General features: G+C 48.9%; 1 protein-coding gene across 1 annotated transcript; it reads right to left on the minus strand.

The window, feature by feature from the left end:
* Window positions 1-363: 363 nt before the first annotated feature.
* Window positions 364-21,531, minus strand: FFAR4 (free fatty acid receptor 4). Its single transcript, XM_079900249.1, has 3 exons — window positions 20,404-21,531; window positions 12,559-12,687; window positions 364-2,700 (listed from the first exon to the last, which is right to left on the minus strand). Exons 1-3 carry the CDS (start codon window positions 20,968-20,970, stop codon window positions 2,311-2,313), a joined length of 1,086 nt encoding a protein of 361 aa, XP_079756375.1. The 5' UTR covers window positions 20,971-21,531; the 3' UTR covers window positions 364-2,310.
* Between the last annotated feature and the right edge of the window lie 210 nt (window positions 21,532-21,741).

A 21,741-nucleotide genomic window follows, 5' to 3' on the forward strand; every position in this document is an offset into this window, starting at 1 on the left:
GAGCCTCACTCTCCTCTTGTGCAATATGGGGAAACAGTGTCTGCCTGATGGGCTGCAGTGAGGGTTCAGTTAGAGCACTTAGGATGCCAGGCTGACATTTCTGAGATGTGTCGGAAGCAGGGAAGGGCAGCTCTCTCCCGTGTGTGAGGAGAGCTCTGCGTGGGTGCTGACATATCAGGGGGCCACGGAGGCTCCTGGGGGCCCCAAATCAATGTGCTTTGTTCTCCCACCAGAAAGGGGGAAGGCAGGGGACCGTGCACTGGAAAGCTCTGCCTGTCATTCACATGGAACAGGGGCCATCAGAGCCTGGCCCTTCAGGTGTCACCCCAGAGACCCAGAAGACAGCCACACATCACTTCAAAAAGCAGCTTTAATTTACCAAATTTATTAACTAAAGATGAACAAAAGATCCCTGTCCTCTAGTCCTCAAGCTTGTAATAAACCTTACTTAAAAAGCAAGCTGCTCAAGAAACTCCACCAGCAAAGACAACTACTGGCTCTGATGTACTTGGTGACAAAGATTGGTTGAGCACGTCCTATGTGCCAGGCCCTGAGCTACTGTTCCAGCCACTGGCCCAACCTCCAAGTGCTGGCGTAGCCCTGGGTTCTCGCTGGCTCCGGTTTCTTCTCTCTCTCTCTTCCCAGGGACATTTCATAAAGCCATAAATCTGCAAACACTATCTGGTGACTCCCAACGTTGCATATTCAGGCCCACACCCCACATCCCTGCACCCCACTGCCTGCTCTCCATTTGGATCTCACTGGGGTTTCACGTGTAAATGCCCCAAATGAAACTCTTGGTCTTTCTATTTCCCATTCTTCTAGTCTTCCCCATTTTTGTTGCCTGCTCTCCATCCAATCACTGTCAGGAGTCACCCCTGAATCCTCTCTTTCCCTCCTAATCTGCATCCTGTCCATCAATACATCATGTTTGCTCTGCCTTCCCAAAGTATGTCCCAAGATCATTTCTCACAATCCCCCACGGATGCCACCCACCTCCAACTTCCCCATCTTCTTTCTCTGCTTCAACAGCCACCTAACTGGTCTCCATCTTTATTCCTGCTCCACAAAGTTCATTCCCTGCACAGCAACCAGTAGAGCAGGTCACTTCAGCATCCACTTGCAAACCTCCAGTGGCTGCCCACTGAACACAGAATAAACTCTCTATGGCAGCCTCCCAGACCCTGTGTAATCCAGCCCTGTAACCTCTCTGGTCTCAACTGATGGTCTCCAGCACAGCACCCCTCTGTCTTGGCATCAAGGACATTGCCCGGCATACAGGAGCCAATAGTTTGCTTTGTTTACACCTCTTCTTTCTGTCCCACAAGTACACAAGGCTCTTTGCACCAGCACCAGCGTCTGCTCCACCTGCAAAGCCCCACTCCCTTGGATTCACATGGCTGGTTCCTTCTTGTGGTTTACCTTTTGCCTCAAATATACCCCTTAGAACGGTCTTCGCAGACCCCTCAACACCCCATCTAAGTTGCCATCACTGTCCCATTTTCTTCACGACGCTAATTCACTCCATAACACTATATTGTCTATTGACTTATGTTTGGTTTTTCGCTGCCCCCACCTAGAAGATAAGTAAGCTCCGTGAGGGCAGGGGCCATGGCTGTCTGGTTCACTGCTGTATTCCCACCACCAAGAACACCGGCCACAGCATGTGCTTAAGAGGCATCTAACAGGCGGATCAACGAAGGGAATCACTCCTGTTCTCACTGTCAAATGTTTGGAGTCATCCGACTTCCTGTCTGACTTCGTGACAAAGCTTCTCCTAAAGGGGTCCATGGCATCCCTTTATAAATGAAAAATAAAGTCACCTTTAATTCCTTGGAAATTAAATCCTTGTTCCTTGGAAATTCCTCAAGCGCTCTTGACGTTAATGAATGATCCTGCAGCCTTGCAAATCCAGGGTGGGGAGCTAGAGTGGCCATGACTCTTCAGAGGAAAAATCTGGGTCCTGGACCTGTTCCAAGACTCACTTCAGGAAACCGGCAAGGCGTGGCTTTACGTGTAGGAGATGAGACTGCTGAACAGTTACAAATAAAAATTATTAAACTTAATCATACTACACACTGAAAAAGTTCATATTGAAAAGGAACCCACAGCAAATACTTTTATAAAGGATAGAATTGTTATACTGAATGATCACCCCTCAATGTACTGGTGCTGTAAATGTACATTTGCATAGGTTACATTTTCTTAAAGCAGGTACCCTGGTGCGACCGTCCTGGAAATGAACTCCCTTTGAAAACACACCATGGCTTGCCAGAGAGTGACAAATAGACGCCTACAGAGAAAAACTAACTAGCTGGAAATAACAGACAGATCATTTCTTCTGACAGATGTGTCTGTAAACATGGCTCCCTTTTCTGAGAAGAAGAAGCAGTGAAAAAATTTCCTCCATTCGTTCCTAAACAGTGACATGTTGTAGAGAATGGGGTTGACGGCCGAGTTGGCAAAGGTGAAGGCCACCACCCAGAAGAAGAGGGACGGCCAGATGACCAGGTTTTGCTCGAAGTTCTGGATCAGAATGAGGAGGATGGTGACGATGATGGGGCTCCACATGACGAAGAAGGAGATCATGAGCAGGAACAGGGTGCGGAAGAGCCGGACGTCCTGCTGGGACACACGGAGCTGGTGGCTCTCCGAGGAAGCCAGGGTCGTCGTGAGCCTTCTCCTTGACGCCTTCGTGATCTGCAGGAACACAAAACAGAGCCGGCGCCACAGTTTACGGCAGGACATCGGCAGTGTTGATCCTGGAGGGGCAGAGGAGGCCCAGGAGTTGGAATCTGCCGTTCTCGCTGCACTGGGACTACTTGGCTTTGGGCTTTATGCGGAGAGAGCTCCCTTCTCAGAGGCCTGGCTCGCTGCCCGCGCTTAGGATGCGCAGGTCAGCTGGCCTCCTGAGAAATAAGGCAGATCGTCCGTGTTATAAATAGTGTTGACGAGGGGAAGTGCAAAGCCAGAATGCAATGGTCTAGAAGAGAGATGTGTGAACACAGATTCAGGTGTCATTCAGGACTCCCCTTCCCAGGAAGAAAGGGGAGCTGGCCAGAGCACTGCTAGTGACACGTGTTGAAAAACTGAAACCATTTCCCATTTATGCCCCCAGGTGAGAGGTGACAGCTGGTAGGATAAACACCCTCGTGCCTATCTTTGCACACCTAGATGAGCATATCAGGAGAATAAATTCTCAACAGTGGAACTGAAAGGACCTCTAATATTTTGTACTAATGAGCAGGGTCAGCAGTAGAGCAGAGGGATTGTGGGCAAGGAGGCAACTCTGGTGACATGGGTTCGGAAGGGTGTTCTGGACTCTTCTTTCAGGAGCCCTTGCAGGCACTGCTCTCCGAACCTTCTGCCCAGTCTCTCCTGGTCAGTTAGAGGGTCTTGCTTCAGCATCCATCAGAGAAGCTGGCTACTAATTGGCTGTGGGCAGCCTTGGACATATGGCCCATCAACTGAGGCAGGCTAACCAGATTAAAATAAAGCCCTGCATGTCCTCTCACCCCACTGTCCCACGTAAAAACAGTATTTCTGGAACAGACAAATGCTTCATAACATCTCAGAACCAGAGTGTTGCAGCTAGATGGGCCCATGCATGGTTGGAGCAGCACTTCTCAGACTTCACTCTGCCTGTGAGGCACTCAGCACTATTTTATTTAAATGTAGATTCTGATTTTGCATGCCCCGAGGACCACACTTTGAGTAGCCAAGGCCTACTCCACACCTTCATTCTACAGGTGAAGAAACAGGCTCTCGAGAGAGAGGGTTTAGCCAAAGTACTTTGAAAACAGGAGCCTTAGAACTGTTCACATCAGAGGGCAAAAGCCCCACAGAAGCTGAGTCCGTGAGAGAGAAGGTGGGGCTTCCCCAGAGGCTCTAAAGACCCCAGTGCTTAGGCTCACACTGCCCCGGGGGTACATACAGAGTCCCGCGCTTACGCCTGATTCTAATTTTCCTCTAAGCACAGCCAGTAGGCAGAAGGCCTGCTGTCCCCCATCACCTGCTTAGCTTTAACAGTGCCAAGAGGTGGGCGTGAGGGGGTGAGGATGGGCTGGGGTGGAGGTGGCCGCAGACTGGGGCACAGTTAGCCTGGGATGTGATGGGGCCCTGCACCCACTAGCCTGACATGCTTTGTTCCAGCCTGTGACCTCTGTCCCAGGTAAGAGATCCAATTCCGAATGTCTTGCCACATTCGTGGTGCTTTGCTAACTTGCCTTTGCTTAGTCTGGCCCTGTGTCCTGCTTCTGCTGCAGGAGCAGGCTGCTGGGCACACAGTGAGTGCTTACATGTCTGGAGACTTTAATAGCCAAAACTCTTTTTTTTGTTTTGTTTTGCGGTACGCGGGCCTCTCACTGTTGTGGCTTCTCCCGTTGTGGAGCACAGGCTCTGGATGCGCAGGCTCAGTGGCCATGGCTCACGGGCCCAGCCGCTCCGCGGCATGTGGGATCTTCCCAGACCGGGGCACGAGCCCGTGTCCCCTGCATCAGCAGGCGGACTCTCAACCACTGCGCCACCAGGGAAGCCCCAAAACTCTTATCGTTCGTTAGCTCTGCCCGGGCCTTCCTAGGACCATTCCCCTAAAATTACTGAATCTCAAGAGATGAAGCAATTAGAAAGTAATCAGAATCATTCAAATTTGGGGCAAGATTAACTCCAAGACCCGAATATGGCTTCAAATATTCTCTTTAGAATACTTCTAATTAGCTAATTAAAGGGTAGCCATTTAATTTTCCTGTGATTAAATACAACTGTTTCTGTGTAGTAGTTTTGGTCCACTTCTAGGTGACGGTGACCCAGGCAACAGATGCTGAATGAACAGAACCCCTTCCTTCCCACCCACTCCCCGCCAAGAACAACAGGAATCAGGATCACCGAGCTTCAAGAAAGGCTCCCTGTGTGCCAGCCACTGTACTATGCATCTGTTTCATAAATTGTCACATTTAATCTTCAAAACTGCTCGTTGGATTCGTGCTATTATTATCTTCGCTCCAGAGATGAGGAAATTGAATCTCAGGAAATTTGAGTAGCTTGTTGAAGGTCACTCTACTAATGATGAATGGTCAAAGCCCCCATCTGTGAAACTCCAACTCAGGTGAGCTGAAGATGAGCGACATCATAAAAGGCTCCAGCCCTCTTCCTGGAGTTGCCTTCCACTTCCGCCCCCCTGCTCTGCAGCGGGGTGACTGCTCAGACCCATAGGCTCAAAGCCACACTGGTGCATCTAAGCTGGAAGGTGCTGTGTAGAATCAAAGTTAGAATATGTGTTCAGGTGAAAGCTGTTGGATGATTGGCCGGGGAGGGTAACAGCTGCCCAGGGGCAGGTGGGTGGGGCTGCAGGGGAAACGGCACCACTTCTGAGGAGGCTAAGTGCAGCCTGGTGGGCACATGAGGACGATTCCCACAGCAGCCTCATTGCTAGTGCTGTCCACATTGCTCTGCCAAGAAGGATGGAGTCCCTGGTACGGTGTCTTTTAGATTTTTTTGTTTTGTTTTGGGGGTTCTTTGGGCGTTTTTTTGGCCTCACCGTGCAGCTTGCGGGATCTTCATTCCCCGACCAGGGCTTGAACCCCGGGCCCTTGGCAGTGAAAGTCGGGAGTCAACCACTGGATCGCCAGGGAGTTCTCTAGATATTTTTTGAATGAATGATGTGGATGGAAGTTCACACTTATTGAGCACTTACTATGTGCCAAATCCTTGTACATATCACTTGGTTTATCTCTTTAAATTCTCCCAACGATTCTGTGACATATGTACTTTGATGATCTCCATTTTATTTTGCTTTATTTTAATTTAATTTTTATTGGAATATAGTTGATTTACAATGTTGTGTTAGTTTCAGGTGTGTAGCAAAGCGAATCAGTTATGCATATACATATATCCACTCTTTTTTAGATTCTTTTCCCATATAGGCCATTGCAGAGTATTGACTAGAGTTCTCAGTGCTATACAGTAGGTCCTTATTAGTTATCTACTTTATATATAGTAGTGTGTGTATGTCAACCCCAATCTTCCAATTTATCCCTCTTTCCATTTACCCCCTGGTAACCATAATTTTGTTTTCTACAACTGTAACTCTATTTCTGTTTTGTAGATAAGTGATGATCCCCATTTTACAGAGGAGGAAACTGAGGCTCAAAGAGGTTAAGGAAATTGCCCAATAGTACCCAACTAAGCAGTCGCAGAGCTGGGCTTCAAACCTTGGCAGTCTGACTCCAGTCCATGCTTAAACTTAAACTAATTCCTTCCCACCCTCTAATATCTCTGTCAGTGGAAATCCTTCCATCCAGCCTGTAACTCCAAGCTCTAATGCCAGGGACTCCGGGAGGGCATCCTGGTTCATCTGCCGTTGGCATCCTGCAGCGCTTTGTTTCAGGTACTCACGTGGCACTTGCCACATATTCTACGGTAGATGTTGAAGCATCATTCTTACCTCTGAGTCCCACCAGACTGCAGCTCCCTGGGGCTGGGCAGCCCTGTGGCTGCTGTGGTCCAGGGCTCTGGCAAGTGTCTGACAATGACCGTGAGCAGACAGCAAAACAACTGACTCACGGGCCAAGTGAACATGTGCTTGGCTCTTTTTTTAGCACTGACTGATGCTACCCTATTTCCTTCCATCCGCAGTTCCCACAGCTTTGAGGGAGTGAGAAGGAAAATGGGCCCATTATAATAAAATGCAGCTCCTCCCTGCTCCCTTCCCCACATTAGATGACAAGACTAGTCGACTTTTGTTCAGGGTTTAAAGTGTCTCTGGCATTACACTGAATGCTTGGTGTGCTTTTAGATCAAATTAAAAGCTCGATAAACTTTTGAGGATTAACTTTCATCCTTAAAACAAGCCTGTGGGGTATGCTCTCATTTTGGGGACAAGAGACGGAGGCCCTGAGAGGTGAAGTGACTTGCTCAAGGCCTCACGGTCAAGTGGGGGAAGGGTACCTCAGAGGGTACGCTCTTCACCGCCAGTCACACCACTGCCACTACCAGGACAGAGGACAGAGCTCCCGGGGACGTGGCCCACGGCCACCACCATCAGGGTCACTGGCACTCCATAAAATGTAAATGCTTCGGCACACCTTCAGACACTCTGATTCTGTGGGTCTGAGTGGGCCTAGGAGTCCGCACGTTTTATAAACTCCCCAGGTTATTCTCAATCACTAAAGTATGAGAACTACTCATCTAGGACAACAGGCTTGGAGTTTCTCCCCCAGTCCTTTGAAAAGTCACTTTTAAATTGCCTGAGACTCTCTGCCTTCACATTCACATGAGCATCTGAAGGCTACGAGCAAAGCTTCTCCCCACCCCACATCCCTCTGTCACCCCACGCCACCAGACCACAGCCGCGGACAGGTGGATGTGGGGAGAGGTCGCTCCCACTGACCCAGCTCCAGCCCCTGGGGTTGGGTCTCCTCTGAGGGCTGCTTGGTCAATCCACAACCTCCCTATTAGAATCATCAGACAACAGACTCCATCCTTCCAGAGGACCAATCTCCCCTTCCATCACCGGCAAGCAGGCCCCAAAGCTGGGGAATGAGATCCAGGCATGGAGAAAGAAAGGGCCACGTGTTCACTACCCAGGACCTTCACATTTAGTCGAAAGGGATTTCACTTCCCAGTTAAGCCCTGAGATAGGTGAAGGTTTTCCAACTTCAGGCCAGACACTCACTCTGTCATTCAACACATATTTATTGAGCCCTTACTATGTGGCCAACACTCCTACAGGTGCCGGATGCACAGCAAGAAACAAGGTAGCACTGCCCACCCCGCACTTCCATTCTAGTGTTTGGGTGGTGAGGGGCCTGGGGGTGAAGGGAGAGGGGGACCAAGAAACCTATAAGCTGTCACAAAGCCTGCCATGGTGCTGGTTACTGGGTGACAATATAAACCAAGCCCCACCAGCAAGCATGGTCAGCCTGATCAAAGGCACTGAGGAGTGGCCTGGAGACTATTACCCTGGGAAACTGTTGATAGGAAAAAGCCACTGGAGATGTAGAGCACGCCTGAGTCAGGAGGAAAGAGGAAGCAGGGAAGGCAGAGGGTGGAAAAGGCCATTGCCATGAGCAACTGAAGCAGCCCCAGAAAAAAAGAGCCCCGGTGAAGCCTCCTCTCAGCGCTCACCCAGGGCAGAGCCAGCAACCAGGGTAGGGGCTTGAGAATGGCGGTTCCCAAAGGAGAGTCTGTGGAGCACCAGCCCAGAGAGAGCTCTGTGCGGAAAAGGCGGTCTGCAGTCAGGTTTAGCAATGCTGCCTACTCTATTCCAGAGATGGAGAGTCTCAAAGTTCATGAGCATAATAAAGGCTCTGAGAAGGCCTGCAGCAAAGAAACCCATTTAACTTTAATTAACCCAGCATTTTCCAAACTCCTTTGATCATAGAACCCTTTTCGAACATCTAACATCCCATGGAGTTCTAGAGAACGCTTTAGGGGACACTGCTTGTGAGGAATAAAAGTCAGGGTGATTTGAAAGAGACATTTCTCAGGCCTAGAGATGGTTACCTGAGTTAGAGGCAGCAGTGACAGGTGAGAGGTAGGGCTGGTGGGAAAAGGGTCGGTGGTGTAGTTATCTGTCCTATGGTTTCAAATGATTTGCTAATTGTGTCTCTATGAATATAGCTAATTAATATTGATGTTCAATTGATTTTACAGAGTTTTGCTCTTGATAGAAAAAGCTCAGCAGAAAGGCTGATTCAGGGTCTCTGAGTTATGAGTATCTTCAGAGGAAGAGAGACGCAAGCTAGGCGGCCCCACCCAGGCTCTCCACCTGGCAGCTTACCAGCTTCCAAGTTACAAACAGGAGCAGAGTGAGAACAAATGTAATAGTCCTCCTGGGATATGGGCAATAGTCAGTTTTGCCAGTGGGGTGGAAAGTAATCTTCTGAAAGTCTTATATTTGCATTAATGTTGCAATTTTCAAAATCACATTAGATCTCTTTCATATTAAAGTCTAACAGTTTGTTCAAAGCATTATCATATCTGCAATTCTCATTTTATTGTGTTAAATGATTCACTGAGGCCCATTTGGCTCCAGAGGGAACTGAGGCCCACATTCATTAAGCGACTTGCCTAAGGTCACACAGTAATAAAGCTTGGACTAGAATCCGTGGCTCGTGACTCTTTGTCCAGTGGTTTTCCCACTGTCCCAAAGGAGAAGGTGCTGTTGGCCCTTTCAGTGTGATCAAAGTTTGTGTCTTACTCATTCAATGAGTGTTTATTAAGCCCCTACAATGAATAAGCCAGGCTCTGTTTTAGGCACAGGACTATGGCAGTAAACAAAACAAAGTCTCTGCCTTCAGGGAGCTTGCATTCTAGTGGGCAAGACAGATGATATGCAAGTAAATACACACAAATGGAATTTGACAGGGGTTGGAAGTGCTTTGAAGAGAAATAAATCAGGATTAGGGACTAGAGAATGATGGGGAATCTCTCTGGAGAAGAGCCTTTTGAGCAGAGACCTAAATTAAGTGGGGGAGTGGCCCATGCAGAAGTCTGGGGGGGAGAGATCCAGGAGAGGAAATGGCAGGTGCAAAGGCCCTGAGGCAGTGTGTTGGCGTGTGTAAGAAAAAGCCCCAAGGACACGAGGGAGGGGGAGAAGATGAGGCGAGAGGGGCAGGCAGGGGACAGATCACACAGGGCCTTAAGGTGAGGGTTTTAGCTTTTCCTCCATCTGTGAGGGAAGTGATGGGATCTAAATTATATCATTGACTCACTGCTCAGAGCACCATTTCATAACTGTGAGTCACGACAGACACTCGATTCATCCAGGAGCTGTCCTGAGGTCTGGGATGGGAAGAACGGAAGGCTGGCCGTGAGTTTATAGGCAAAGTGTCTGGAACTGCAGTTAGAGGCAGATGGATAAGAGGACACATCAGGGCTCGAGGATTCCTAGGATGTTTCCAGGTGGGCCCTGGCCCGAGGAAAAGAATATCCTTTCCATAGAATAAGTCAGTCCTTCCTCAGAAGGTGGCTGAGAACCATGAGGCACGAGTGAAAAGGGACAGATCAGAACCCTCTTGCCTCTAAGGGACTCAGGAGTGGGACTGCCCAAGCAGGAGAGGTCGGATGCCACAGCCAGCTTCTGCCCAGCCCTCATCTAGCCAGCCAGCTCTGCTCTAGGGCCAGTCCCATGTTCTTGCGGTGCTCCAAATCTGGGCCCTGCTGTTTATTCTCTCAAAAATCTCAGCAGTACCTCTTCCCAGCATGCTGTGAGAGGATTAGAGGAACAGTCTCGCCTAACAAATAACAACAGCTGTAATTTATTCATCCCCTGCTACAGGCAGGCATGACACTCACCATAGTCCCACCAGGAGTATCTCCTACGTATCTCACAAAAATCTTAAACCGTTGGATCATTATTTTGCAGATGAGGGAACAGAGGTTCAGAGAAGGTAAGTAACTTGCCAAGGCTACACAGCAAGTAAGGGGCAGATTCAGGACTCAAAGGCAGGTTATTAGAATAACCCCTTCTGGTCTCCGTGTTTTTTATGGCCCTTTGCTTTTTCTCCCTTTTCCCTCCTTTTTCTCTTTTAACAATTTGCAAAGTGTTTTCAAACTAAGCCTCAGTATCACTCTTTAATGTGTTTCAGGGTTTCACTGCATTGAATAGCAGCACCTTTGTCTGTCTCCCCCTTCCCTTTCTTGTGTTAAAGCTCCTTCTAGATAGAGAATGTGACTTGCTTACTCTTGACCAATCTCTACTCCCCAACAACACTTTGCACAGAGCAAATTCTTAACAAGTGTCTGAGGAATTAAAATGTTGGGACTCTGGAACCAGACTGCCTGGGTTTAAGTCCTGATACTGCTGCTTATGAGCTGTGTGCCCTTTCATAAGTTACTTAACCTCTCTGTGCCTTGGTTTCCTCATCTGTAATTCTGGTTAGGATTAAATGAATTCCTGACACATTGTAAACACCATATAAATATTTTTAAAATAATTTTTTAAAAATTCATTCTCCATTTCTCTTCCTTTTTCCCTCCCTTCTTTTCTTTTAACATAATGATAGTAACTAACGCTTACATAGCATTTACACATGCCAGGCTCCCACTGCAAGAACTTTACAGACCTCAGCTCCAGGCCCGAATCTGCCTCATACCCTTGAACATGCCCCAGGTGGGACGTCACTTAAACAGGTCACAAGTCAACTGGTGGGGAAGAGTCTAGGGACTAACGTGGGGGGGCCGTCTCACACAGGATCCAGAGATTAGAAGACTCGGATGGAGGTTGGCCTGGCTTTGGGTTCTAAAGCATCTAAGAAGGTCACAGATCTTTAGCTACAACAAAAGGGCCATAACAGTGGCCAGACAGCAAGCAGGACCTAAGGGCCCCACTTCAACCTGCTTGTTCGCCATATGACGCCCATGACGCCCCCGCTCACCACAACTAGCAGATTATATGCTACAAAACCAAGATTCAACAACGGTGAACCTCGGAGAGGACTCAAGCGTTTCGCATTAAATCTTCTGAAATGAGCATGAACACATGTAGATGCCATCTGCCTGGGCCAGCACCTCGCATGCAAATATGCTGCCTCAAGGGGTAAGAAAGAGGCTGGCAAGTCTTTTTTATGTCCCTGTACATAGTCACATTGAAGATAGAGATCATTTCCTGTTGCAGTGCACTTTTACAAGGTACATGCCCTGGGAGTGGGGGTAGCAATTAGAGGGATAGAGGAGGGGCTTCTCGTATGCTCTGTTTCTCGTTCTGTTTCTGGGAGCTGTTTCTGGGAGTGTGGTCAATTTGTGAGCTGTGCGTGTATGCTGGGTGTGCTTTTCTGTATTTATACTGTACTTCAATACAAGTTTTTAAAAGTGTACATTCTTTATCACCACACTGCTGTTTGTGATGGGGAAACAATGGACACAACCCAAAAGCCCATAAAATAAATTACGTCACAACTATATGATGGAGAACCATGAAGCCATTAGAAATAATGAGGCAGAGATATAGGAACCGATATGGAAGGATGTTATGATACAGTGCTAATCAAAAAAAGGAAGTTACAAAGCAGATAGCATTATCTCAAATCTAAAAAAAAAACATTGGGTTGAACCATGGTAATAGTTGATATTTTATAGTTGACCATTTTATATGGTTCATTATATATATATATACACACACACATATATATACGTATATGTGTTTATATGTACACAGATATACATACACATACTCACATTGCATAGAAATATGTATATATATATAAATTTATAAGAAAAATAACCTGAAAAAATGTACTTTAAATTGTCAACAGTGGGGGTAAACCAGATTTTTAGTATCTGTGTTACACATTTCTATGTCTTTAATTTTTTATAATGAGCTTGTATTACTTTAGTGATCAGCAAAAACAAATGATAATAATAAAGTCACATAGATATAACTTTTTAAAAAAGACCAAACTTTTGTCCCTCAGCGTTGCAGAGGGATGGATCTGGGCAGTGAACCAGGATTGGGCTGGTGCGAATTCTAAGGTAAATTTTGACCTGGAAATGCTAAGGTTCATCTGAAATACCCCAAGCCTGAGTGAAGTTCAGCCACAGCGCTTGAAGCAAACATACCTGTAAAATTTTGGAGTAACTGATCACAATAAGCAGTCCTGGTACCAAGAAGTTCAAAGTAACAAATGACACATCCCAGGAGATTTCTCCGGCAATGCTGGGCCAAACCAGTGTGCAAATTGGAATTTCCTAGTTACAAAAAGGAAGAGAAGGTCATTTAATGCTGGCTTCTTATTTGGCCTTTAGCTCAGCCCCAGGTGGGGTTACCTGGCACTGTTACAATGTTGTGTTACCCTGTTGTGTTTTGCTGTTACACAACTGGTATGACAAGAAACCCCCGACTCCCTTCCATTGCCCACACAACCCCACTTACAAGTCATTCCCCTCTGACCCTCAGAATCACCATAATTATTATTCCCATTCTCCAAGGGAGGCACGTGGGCCTCAGGGCCCCAGGCTGGGAAGACCCAGAGTCAGTTCCCAGGCATGGCTCCAGGTCCAGTGCTCTTTCCACTTCCCTGGGCTGAGCTGCAAAGAGCCCTTGAGCCTTCTCTTCCAAGACCTTCATTTTACAGGGGAAAAATCTGACCCCTGTAAGTTTACATAGATTGGAAGTGATGTACTACACGCAAACACATAAAACCTGGAGTGAGGTGTGCCCCTCCTCCTGGGGAGAATGCAACAGCCCCAGAGTGAAGGTGCAGCCACGGTCATCAGGATGTAAAACCACTGGATGGGGCAGAAGAGCGTGCAGGTTTGTGACCTTGCCGCTGTCACTACGTTGCGTTGAATTCAAATGTTTGACACTAACTACAAACCCCAAAACATGTTCCCAGACCTCACTGGATAGTTACTAAGCTGCTGCAACAATTTTTTCCAATGAACAAATAGGTCAATGACAAGAGATCTATTTATCCTCCCAAACACAGATCTCCAGCGCCTGCTTGACTATAGGACAAAACTCTTTAGGAAACAAGAGCCCTACACACTTCTGGACACATAGAACAGACTTTTAAAGAGCATATTCTGTGTAAAAAGACCACATTATTGATTTCTGGTGGACAAGGCATCTTAACCACGGTCCAGAAGTAGTATCATTATTCATAGCATCAGTCATTTATTCATTCATTTAACCAATATTTATTGAATGCTATACTAAGCAAAGGCAAAGAATTTTTATCATTTCCCAACGTGTATCATAATTGCATGGTCAAACTCAAAACAGAGTCAAATAATCACTCCTTTTCCTATTCAGTATCTAAAATTCTCTGAGCATTTATTCTTTGCCAGGAAGCACTTTACATACATTATCTCATGGAATGTTCATCACAACCTTATTGAAATGCATAGTTATTTTTCCCATCACACAGAGGAGGAAGCTAAAGCTTAGAAATTTCCTCCTAAAATAATAGTCTAAAACCCTAAAGATGTAGTCCTTTTTAATCATCTCCAAAGAGCTGAGTGGTTATAGAGGGTATCGCGGAACCTACCAAAACCGCTAAGGCAAGTCAGACAGGGAAGAATGCTTTAGTTATATTTGTACCCTGAGAGGGTGCTGGGGGTGAGAATGTTGCTTCCTTTTCCTGTTTTGTTTAGACAGTTTACAAATGCACTGGACATTCTAAAAACTTGTTCCTTCATCCCCACCCCCACTGTGCACACCGGATGGAATAAAGTTTATTAGAGCTTTCTACATTTTGGTGACTGGAAAGAAATTTGTGTCTCTCAAGGATCTTCTGAATATTGACAGTGCAGTGACCACAGCTCTTTGGGAAATCCAGGTAGCCTATGCTTGTACTCAGACCTCCACCCACCAGGGACCCCTTATTCCAGTGCATTGGGTGGGCAACACAGATCAGCAGAAATGTTGAAGCAGAAAACAGAAGAAACAGATTCCAGCCCTGAGTGTGACTTAGTCTCTAATTCTTTTTTTTTTTTTTTTTTTTTTTGCAGTACGCGGGCCTCTCACTGTTGTGGCCTCTCCCATTGCGGAGCACAGGCTCCGGATGCGCAGGCTCAGCGGCCATGGCTCATGGGCCCAGCCGCTCCACGGCATGTGGGATCTTCCTGGACCGGGGCACGAACCCGTGTCCTCTGCATCGGCAGGCGGACTCTCAACCACTGCGCCACCAGGAAACCCAGTCTCTAATTCTTATGCTTGTGATGGGAAAATGTACAGGGAGGGAGGGCAGAGAAAACAGATGACCCCAGAAGCATTTCTTAAAACCCCCAAGAACTCCCAACTCTTTCTGAAAACCCTCTCCAGAATGTCTGCCTAACCCTCTCCAGGCTTAACAAGATTTTGTCGAAGACTGTGTAATGATAGAGCAAGGTGTTCTCGCTACATTAGGGACAAAAATATAGATCCTTAAATAATCTGCCTGCATTAGCCTCATATTGTTGAAGAAAATGTGTAGGTGCGAATGAAAAGGTATCTATCCACACACTCACACACACAGGCATAGAAAAGACTGGAAAGATACACTCCAGAAAATTAAGTGTCGGGCTTCCCTGGTGGAGCAGTGATTAAAATCCACCTGCCAATGCAGGGGACACAGGTTCAAGCCCTGGTCTGGGAAGATCCCACATGCCGAGGAGCAACTAAGCCCGTGTACCACAACTACAGAGCCTGCGCTCTAGAGCCCGCGAGCCACAACTACTGAAGCGCATGCGCCACAACTACTGAAGCCCATGCGCCACAACTACTGAAGCCCATGCACCTAGAGCCCGTGCTCTGCAACAAGAGAAGCCACTGCAATGAGAAGCCTGCACACCGCGACAAAGTGTAGCCCCCGCTCACCGCAACTAGAGAAAGCCTGCGTGCAGCAATGAAGACCCAACACAGGCAAAAATAAATAAATAAAAATAAATAAATTTATTAAAAAAAATAAAAAGGAAATTTGAAAACCAAAAGTGCTGGGCCTGCTTTGTTACTGAACTACAGAAGCAGAGCTGGCTGAGCCGGTAACAGTGTCCTTTAATCTATTTGTCCAGCCACTCGCTGACTCAAGCCATGGTGACTAAGCCACTGTGAGGCTACAGTGAGGATGGGAAAGGAGGCTATGCTACAGTCAGGGAGGGAAAAAAGCACTAGGAAACTTCAGTACAGAGTGGCAAGCCCAGAGAGCTATAGGTGATGGGATTGTGGAGTCACTGGGAAAGCGGCATCCAGGAGGGGTTGTGTCAGCTGTGCGTGGAAGGATGGGGCTTCAGTCAAGGGAATGGGGAAGCTGGAGCTCAGTGTCTGGACCAGAAAGGATGTAGATGAGAGGCCATGTACAATGGTGTGAAGTGTGGTTGGCCGTGACTGGTATTCCCATCCCAAGCTCCATCTCTCCCCAGCAGTCTCACCCATTTCCATGGTGGCTTTTTGCAGATGCTGTTGCAACCTCCTCTTTCCAGCCAGTCTTCTCCTGAACCCCAGACTGGCCCCACTGCCCTGAGTGCATCTCTGTAGGATGCCTCACAGGCACTTCTAGCCTCCAGTGTCCCACCCCAAAGATTCCACCTCCTGCATCATCAACTCCGGGCACGGAGCCGCCATTTTCCAAGCTGTCAGATACCTGAGTGCTGGTCTTCCACCTTCTTCTTCCCTCTCCACTCAGAGGGAACTCCTAGGTTCTGCCTTAATAGCTATCCAACCCACCACAAGCTCATTCTCACTGCTCCCCCTCCCCCCACAGACCACAGACCAGGCCATCTCTCACCTCCTAAGTCCCAACGCCCTAAAGGGTGTGTAACTGGCCCTTCTCTAGTTGACCCCCACCAACCCTTCCAGCACCATCTCTTGCCAACATTCTGGGCTATCTCCTCTGCCTGTGATGTCCCTCCAGTTCCCCACGTCACTCATTCTTTTCCAGGAAGACTTTCCTGTGGATGGGGGACATCTATCTACAGGCACTGCTCAAGTGCTGACCCCTCCCCGCACTGGCTGACTCATTTGCAAATGCCACCTGATTCCAGCTGTTTCCAGTCAGCTTCTCTAATGACTCTTCCTGGAATACCCTTGGGAACACCTTTGTAACTAGTTCTCCCTGCCCCACCTCTTCAAACAAAATGGAAGACTTCAAAGTCATTTTAAGGAACTAGGAATCCTAGTTATATATCTCCTCTCCTATCAGCTTCCCAGCAGAGAAGAAAGAACATACCCATGGCAAGAGATGGACTTACTTTCCTATATCTTAAAAGTATCCTCTAATATTAACAAATGTGAGGAAACTTGTTTGTCTCCTCAGCCAATCCACATTCAGTAGGGACACGACGGCATTATTGGCCTGGTATTAAACTGGGGCAGGGCAGAGCGGTGGGACCAAGTGCTCCTCCGGAAGTGTGAACTCATGGGGGAGGCACCAGGAGGAACAGACAGACCCCAGCTAACTTCTGCTTCCATCCTTTGCCCATTCTGTAACTACAGGCATCTTCTCCTTCAGAAAATAAACAAGAGAACACCAACTCGTGGGGCTACTGTGGGGTTACCGAACTGTGCAGGGTCTGGGACCAGAATCTGCGTGATGCACAGGCCCCTCCTTGAAGAGAAGGATGCTGTCTTGGTCGTGTGGCTCACGGCGGGGGCAGGAGGGAGGGGTGCTCAGTAAGTGTTTGCAGAATCAATGGGCAGCACACTCTGACCAGGGTGGACAGCCCTCCCCACCTGCCAATGAGGGTCACGCCCCACCAGGGCCACAGCATACACAGGCAGGAATCCTGCTGGCAAAGGCTGAGCTGACCCGGCTGAGATGTCTAAGTTGCTAGGATGTGTCCACCCTCTTAAAATGGCAGTCTTTTATTACCGCAATCAGAAGAATTGTACTGTTTGAAAAATGTTTAAAATATTTATAACCAAAGATAAGGAAACTAATAATAGCTGGCAACTCTTGAGCGCTTAACTGTGTGTGTGCCAAGTGTTAGCTCATTTACTGAACTTCCGTCCCCACAGTAATCCTATAAGGTTAATACTGTTATTGTGCCCATTTGGCAAATGAGGAAAGTGAGGTATAGAGAGATGAGACCACTTGCCTCTGGCTCACAGCTCCTAAATGGCAGAGATGGGATTCACTCAGAACATCTGACTCCAAAGCCTGCATTCCTAATACCAAATTATTTAGCATTTTCTAGCCTGTCTATCATTTCATCTAAGTTTGAGAGAGTCTGGTCACCTTGACTGCTTGGTACTCACTGCCCAAATGGACAAAGGTAATCATGTTCTTGGGGGGTTTTTGTGGGGGGAGCTCAGATAAACAGAAAACTCTGAGAGGCACTGTTTCCCGGCCGGTGCTCCTTGAGGGGAGGGAGCCAGCATGCGCTTGGGTTTAGTTAGTTCTCTCAGCTGGTGGTTTGGGTAGGAAAATGTCCCCCCATCCAAAACCTCCATATTTAGTGTCCAAGTAGGAGCAGGCAGGCAGAATCTACAGCCAGGAAGCTGGGAGTAGAGGATTGAGAAAACAAGCATTTGCTAATTTTAAATGTGAGTCTCAATTCAGTCTAGACTAGATCCTTCTCTGTCTCTTTTTTTTCAATGGCCCCACCCCCTCCCCCCTGCTATTTCTCAGTCTTTTCAACTTATTTCTTTAACTGCAGAGCCTCACTTGGCCCTTTACAGGCCCACCTATAAAGTAAGATGTTTCCTACATATTCAGGTCATGGCCCTTGAGGAACCAGGAGTTTTCTGTTTGTTGGCTTACTGGCAGGTGTGGATATGTGTGTGTTGGGGGCTGAGGGGCAGGTAGGGGAAAAGACAGAGGATGGAGAGCTGGAAAGGACTGTCCCAGTTTTTCTTTACAAGCTCCCCGGCCCCACCTCTACTAATTTCAGGGAACAGGGGTCCTGCAGCCAGCTCACCTGGCCCCTCATCTTCTGAGATGCTGTGTGGACCCATTCTCTCCCAGTGGCTTTCCCCATATCCCTCTCCAAAGGCTCTTAAGACCAAGGAGGTGTTTCTGCATTGAAACAAGAGGGGTCTGTGAGCCCAGCCCCAAGGGGGACTGAGGGAAGGCCACCACAACACAGACCTCCACGGAAGCACCTTACAGTAAAACTGTAGTCATTCTGGAAGTGCTGTGTAGGGCTCCAACCTCCACAGATGCCCTACCTGGGGTAAAATACAGAGTGGCAAGGCACGGAAGGTCCTGCATCTGTGCGAAGGCCTTCTCACTCAAACAACCCCCGTGTCCACGTCAGCAAGAAGTTTTAGTCTGGGTTCTTGGCTGGGAGGTGACAATAGCCTCATTTTTTAGTGTTATTTTCCAGTTAAGTAAGAGTGTACCTAAAACAGTTGTAAAAGGGGGAGGCACAAAGATACATGTCTGGAAACATAAGATATCCTTAAGGTATGTTCTATGCGTTTTAATTCCCTGAGTTCTGTGAAATCCCTCAAGTCTGTGAAAAATACAGAAACACTGTAACTCAGTGAGAGAATAACTTAAAAAAAATCAAAAGACAGATGGCAGAATCCCAGCCCCCCAGAGACTTTTCAGTTTGATTTGTGTTAAAAACAATATATATATATATCACACAGGATGCAGACTTCTCTCCCCAGTGAAAGGCCTGTGTGAGAGACCAGTCTGGGAAACGTCCAGAGAAGCCCACTTCTGCCTTCACGTCAGCCTACGTTCACCTTCATAGCTAGAAGCCTTCCCCGCTCCCTCCCGGCCCTCCCACCTCTTCTGGTCACTGCTTAGGGCTCTCTTTGGGACTGTGATTTCTGCTGGGAGGCCCCACACTCCTTCCTAGGGCCAAGGTTGAGCTTTAGTGTCCCACGGCCAGAAAACCAGCGACTGCTGTCGAAGGGAAAAGGAACGGGGCGGAGAACCCAGTCTCGGGCAGACACTCCAGGAGGCTGAGCCTCAAGACTCGCGCCTTCCCGTGGGGCGTACGTACATCTGTCCCTGGCCCTCCCCGCGAGGCCCACAGAACCTAACACCGCAATAGCAGCCAGAACCGCCGGCCACTGTCCAGGTCAGGTGTCCCGGGGGAATCTCCGCGCGCAAACCCGGCAGCGGCGCCACAGGGCAGCAAAGAGAACAAACCTGCGCCCGCAATTCTGCACCGCCGGACAGGAATAGCCTCGAGCCAATGTCACGAACTGTGCGCAGAATCTTTTTTAGATCCTGGACCCCCGCAATGATCCTAATGACAACTCTGGGTGCGGTGCCCAGAATAACGCTTATGGGCTCAGCCTCTGGAATCTTCGGAACATTTGGGGCGTCCAAGATACTCTGAAGGCACTCTTCATTCAAAGCTCCCAGGGTAAGATCCCATGGTCTAGTCTAATCTTTCCGTCTTGCAGTTGGAAAAACTGAGGCTCCGGAGGGGAAGTCACAGCCCCGCTAGAGGCAGCACTAGGTCCGGGGTCTCTCGGTCAACAAAACCCTTTCTTCCCGGCCCATTCACACACACCTGCCCGCGATTCTCAAAGCAGGACCCTCATCCGGCCCGCACTGAATCTGCTGAGCGCGATCTTAGCTCCTCCTCGCGCTAAGGCTGAGACACCCTGAGCAAGTTACTCTCTGGGTACCTTAGCTTCCTCATCTGTAAATAGGTGTGATAATAAGAGTACTGCGAGAAAGCAGAATTAACTATAATGTGATCAGTCATTCCGGGTCCCCTAGTTCGGTCTGTCTGGCCGCTAAGCTAATCTCTCAATAGTCAGTGCACTTTACAGGCATTACGGGGGCTCCACTTACAACGTTTTGGAGGGCGTTTATGAGATCTACATCGTAGGGTCACAGTGAAATTTCACAGATAAAACTTAGTGCCGCGCACGGTGACACAACGATTAAATGCAGCAAACGGCCTATTATTGTTTTGTTGTTTTTGTTAATGACCATCCCAGATCACCGTTTCCGGCGCAACCCGCCTGCCAGCCTTTCCCGGACACCTGCCCCGCGTGCACACCCCGGCGCTCACCTCGTCGGCGCCGGAGAACCGCTGCTGGACGACGCGGAAGAAGATGCAGAGGGGCAGCGCGGCGAATGCCGAGTAGCCCCAGATAAGCGCGAGCAGCGCGGCCCGCGCCCGCCGCCCCGGGCCCCGCACGCCGCGCCGCAGGCGCACGATGCACACCATGCGCTCCAAGCTGACTGCCGCCAGCGTCAGGATGGTGACGCTGCCGCTCAGGGTCATCACGTAGAAGAGCAGGTGGCAGGCACCCGGGCCCAGCACCCAGGCCTCTGTCCAGCGCACGGCCAGCACGGGCGGGATGGCGCTGGTGAAGAGCAGGTCCGCGCAGAAAAGGTTGAGCACCAGGCTAGCTGTGGTGCCGCGGCGCCGTCGGCGCGCTACCAGCACCAAGGCGCACACGTTGCCCAGCAGCGACACCGCGAAGATGAGTGCCAGCACCACAGTCTCCACGGCGCTCAGCACCAACCGGTGGTCGCCCTTGACATCGGAGAAGAACGGGAAGCGGGTGCGGTTGGTCCGCTCCAGGCTGCGCGCGGGCCCAATGCCCGCCGCCTGCGCGCACTGAGGGGACATGCCGGGCACACCGCGGCCCGCAGCCGTCTGCGAGCGGGCTCATCTGGGAGGTGACTGAGTGCGAAGGCGGGGAAAGAGGGAGGGAGACGGTTGCGACATCTCCCCTCTGGCCCCCTCCCGCCTGAGCAGCGCCGGCGCTGGGCGTTGCGAGCTAAGCCTGGGGCGCGCGCGGGAACGAGGAAGTACCGGCAACGCCGGCTGGTAACACCCAGGCTGGGAGGGAGGCGGCAGCCCAGGCAGAGGCCGCTCTCGGGCCGAATAGGAGCGCCCGAGCGGCCCGGAAACCCCACCTAGTGAACCCCCAGAAACCCCCCCAAGGCCTCCCCAGCCCCGTTCATCCTCCAGGGGCACCCGGAGGATGACCTTAATCCACTGATTTAGCTAAAACTGATTTAGGAGTGCCGGAGCTGGACCTGTGATCGCAAAATGTGAGATCATTTTGGCCTGTGCTTTTCAGGCTTCACCAGAGAAGTCTCACGGGTCTGCGGATAAATCCTTGCAATGGGCCCAGATCGTTTTGGGGGGCAAGGGAACCAGCTGTTTATCATTGCTTAGTAACTTGTGACTGGGTAGATTGGTTCATCTCTCTGTGCCCTTGTTTTTTTAAAATCTATAAATGGACATAATATCTCATTGGGTAATTGTGAGGATCATATAAAGGAATTCACACTTGGCACACAGTAATTGCTCACGAAACTTCATCAATTATTAATTACCATAATTAAAATCCATGTAAATTCTGTTTTCTGAACAAAGATATAAAATGCTTTA

This window comes from Stenella coeruleoalba (genome assembly GCF_951394435.1).
Source record: "Stenella coeruleoalba genome assembly, chromosome: 16".
Classification (NCBI taxonomy): domain Eukaryota; kingdom Metazoa; phylum Chordata; class Mammalia; order Artiodactyla; family Delphinidae; genus Stenella; species Stenella coeruleoalba.

Excerpts from the sequence above, each read along its gene's own strand:
- FFAR4 (XM_079900249.1), bottom strand. The coding sequence starts at position 20,970 with ATGTCCCCTCAGTGCGCGCAGGCGGCGGGCATTGGGCCCGCGCGCAGC. Across the intron at positions 12,688-20,403 it reads GGTTCTCCGGCGCCGACGAG|GAAATTCCAATTTGCACACT; the intron begins GTGAGCGCCGGG and ends TTTTGTAACTAG. Across the intron at positions 2,701-12,558 it reads GTTACTCCAAAATTTTACAG|ATCACGAAGGCGTCAAGGAG; the intron begins GTATGTTTGCTT and ends GTGTTCCTGCAG.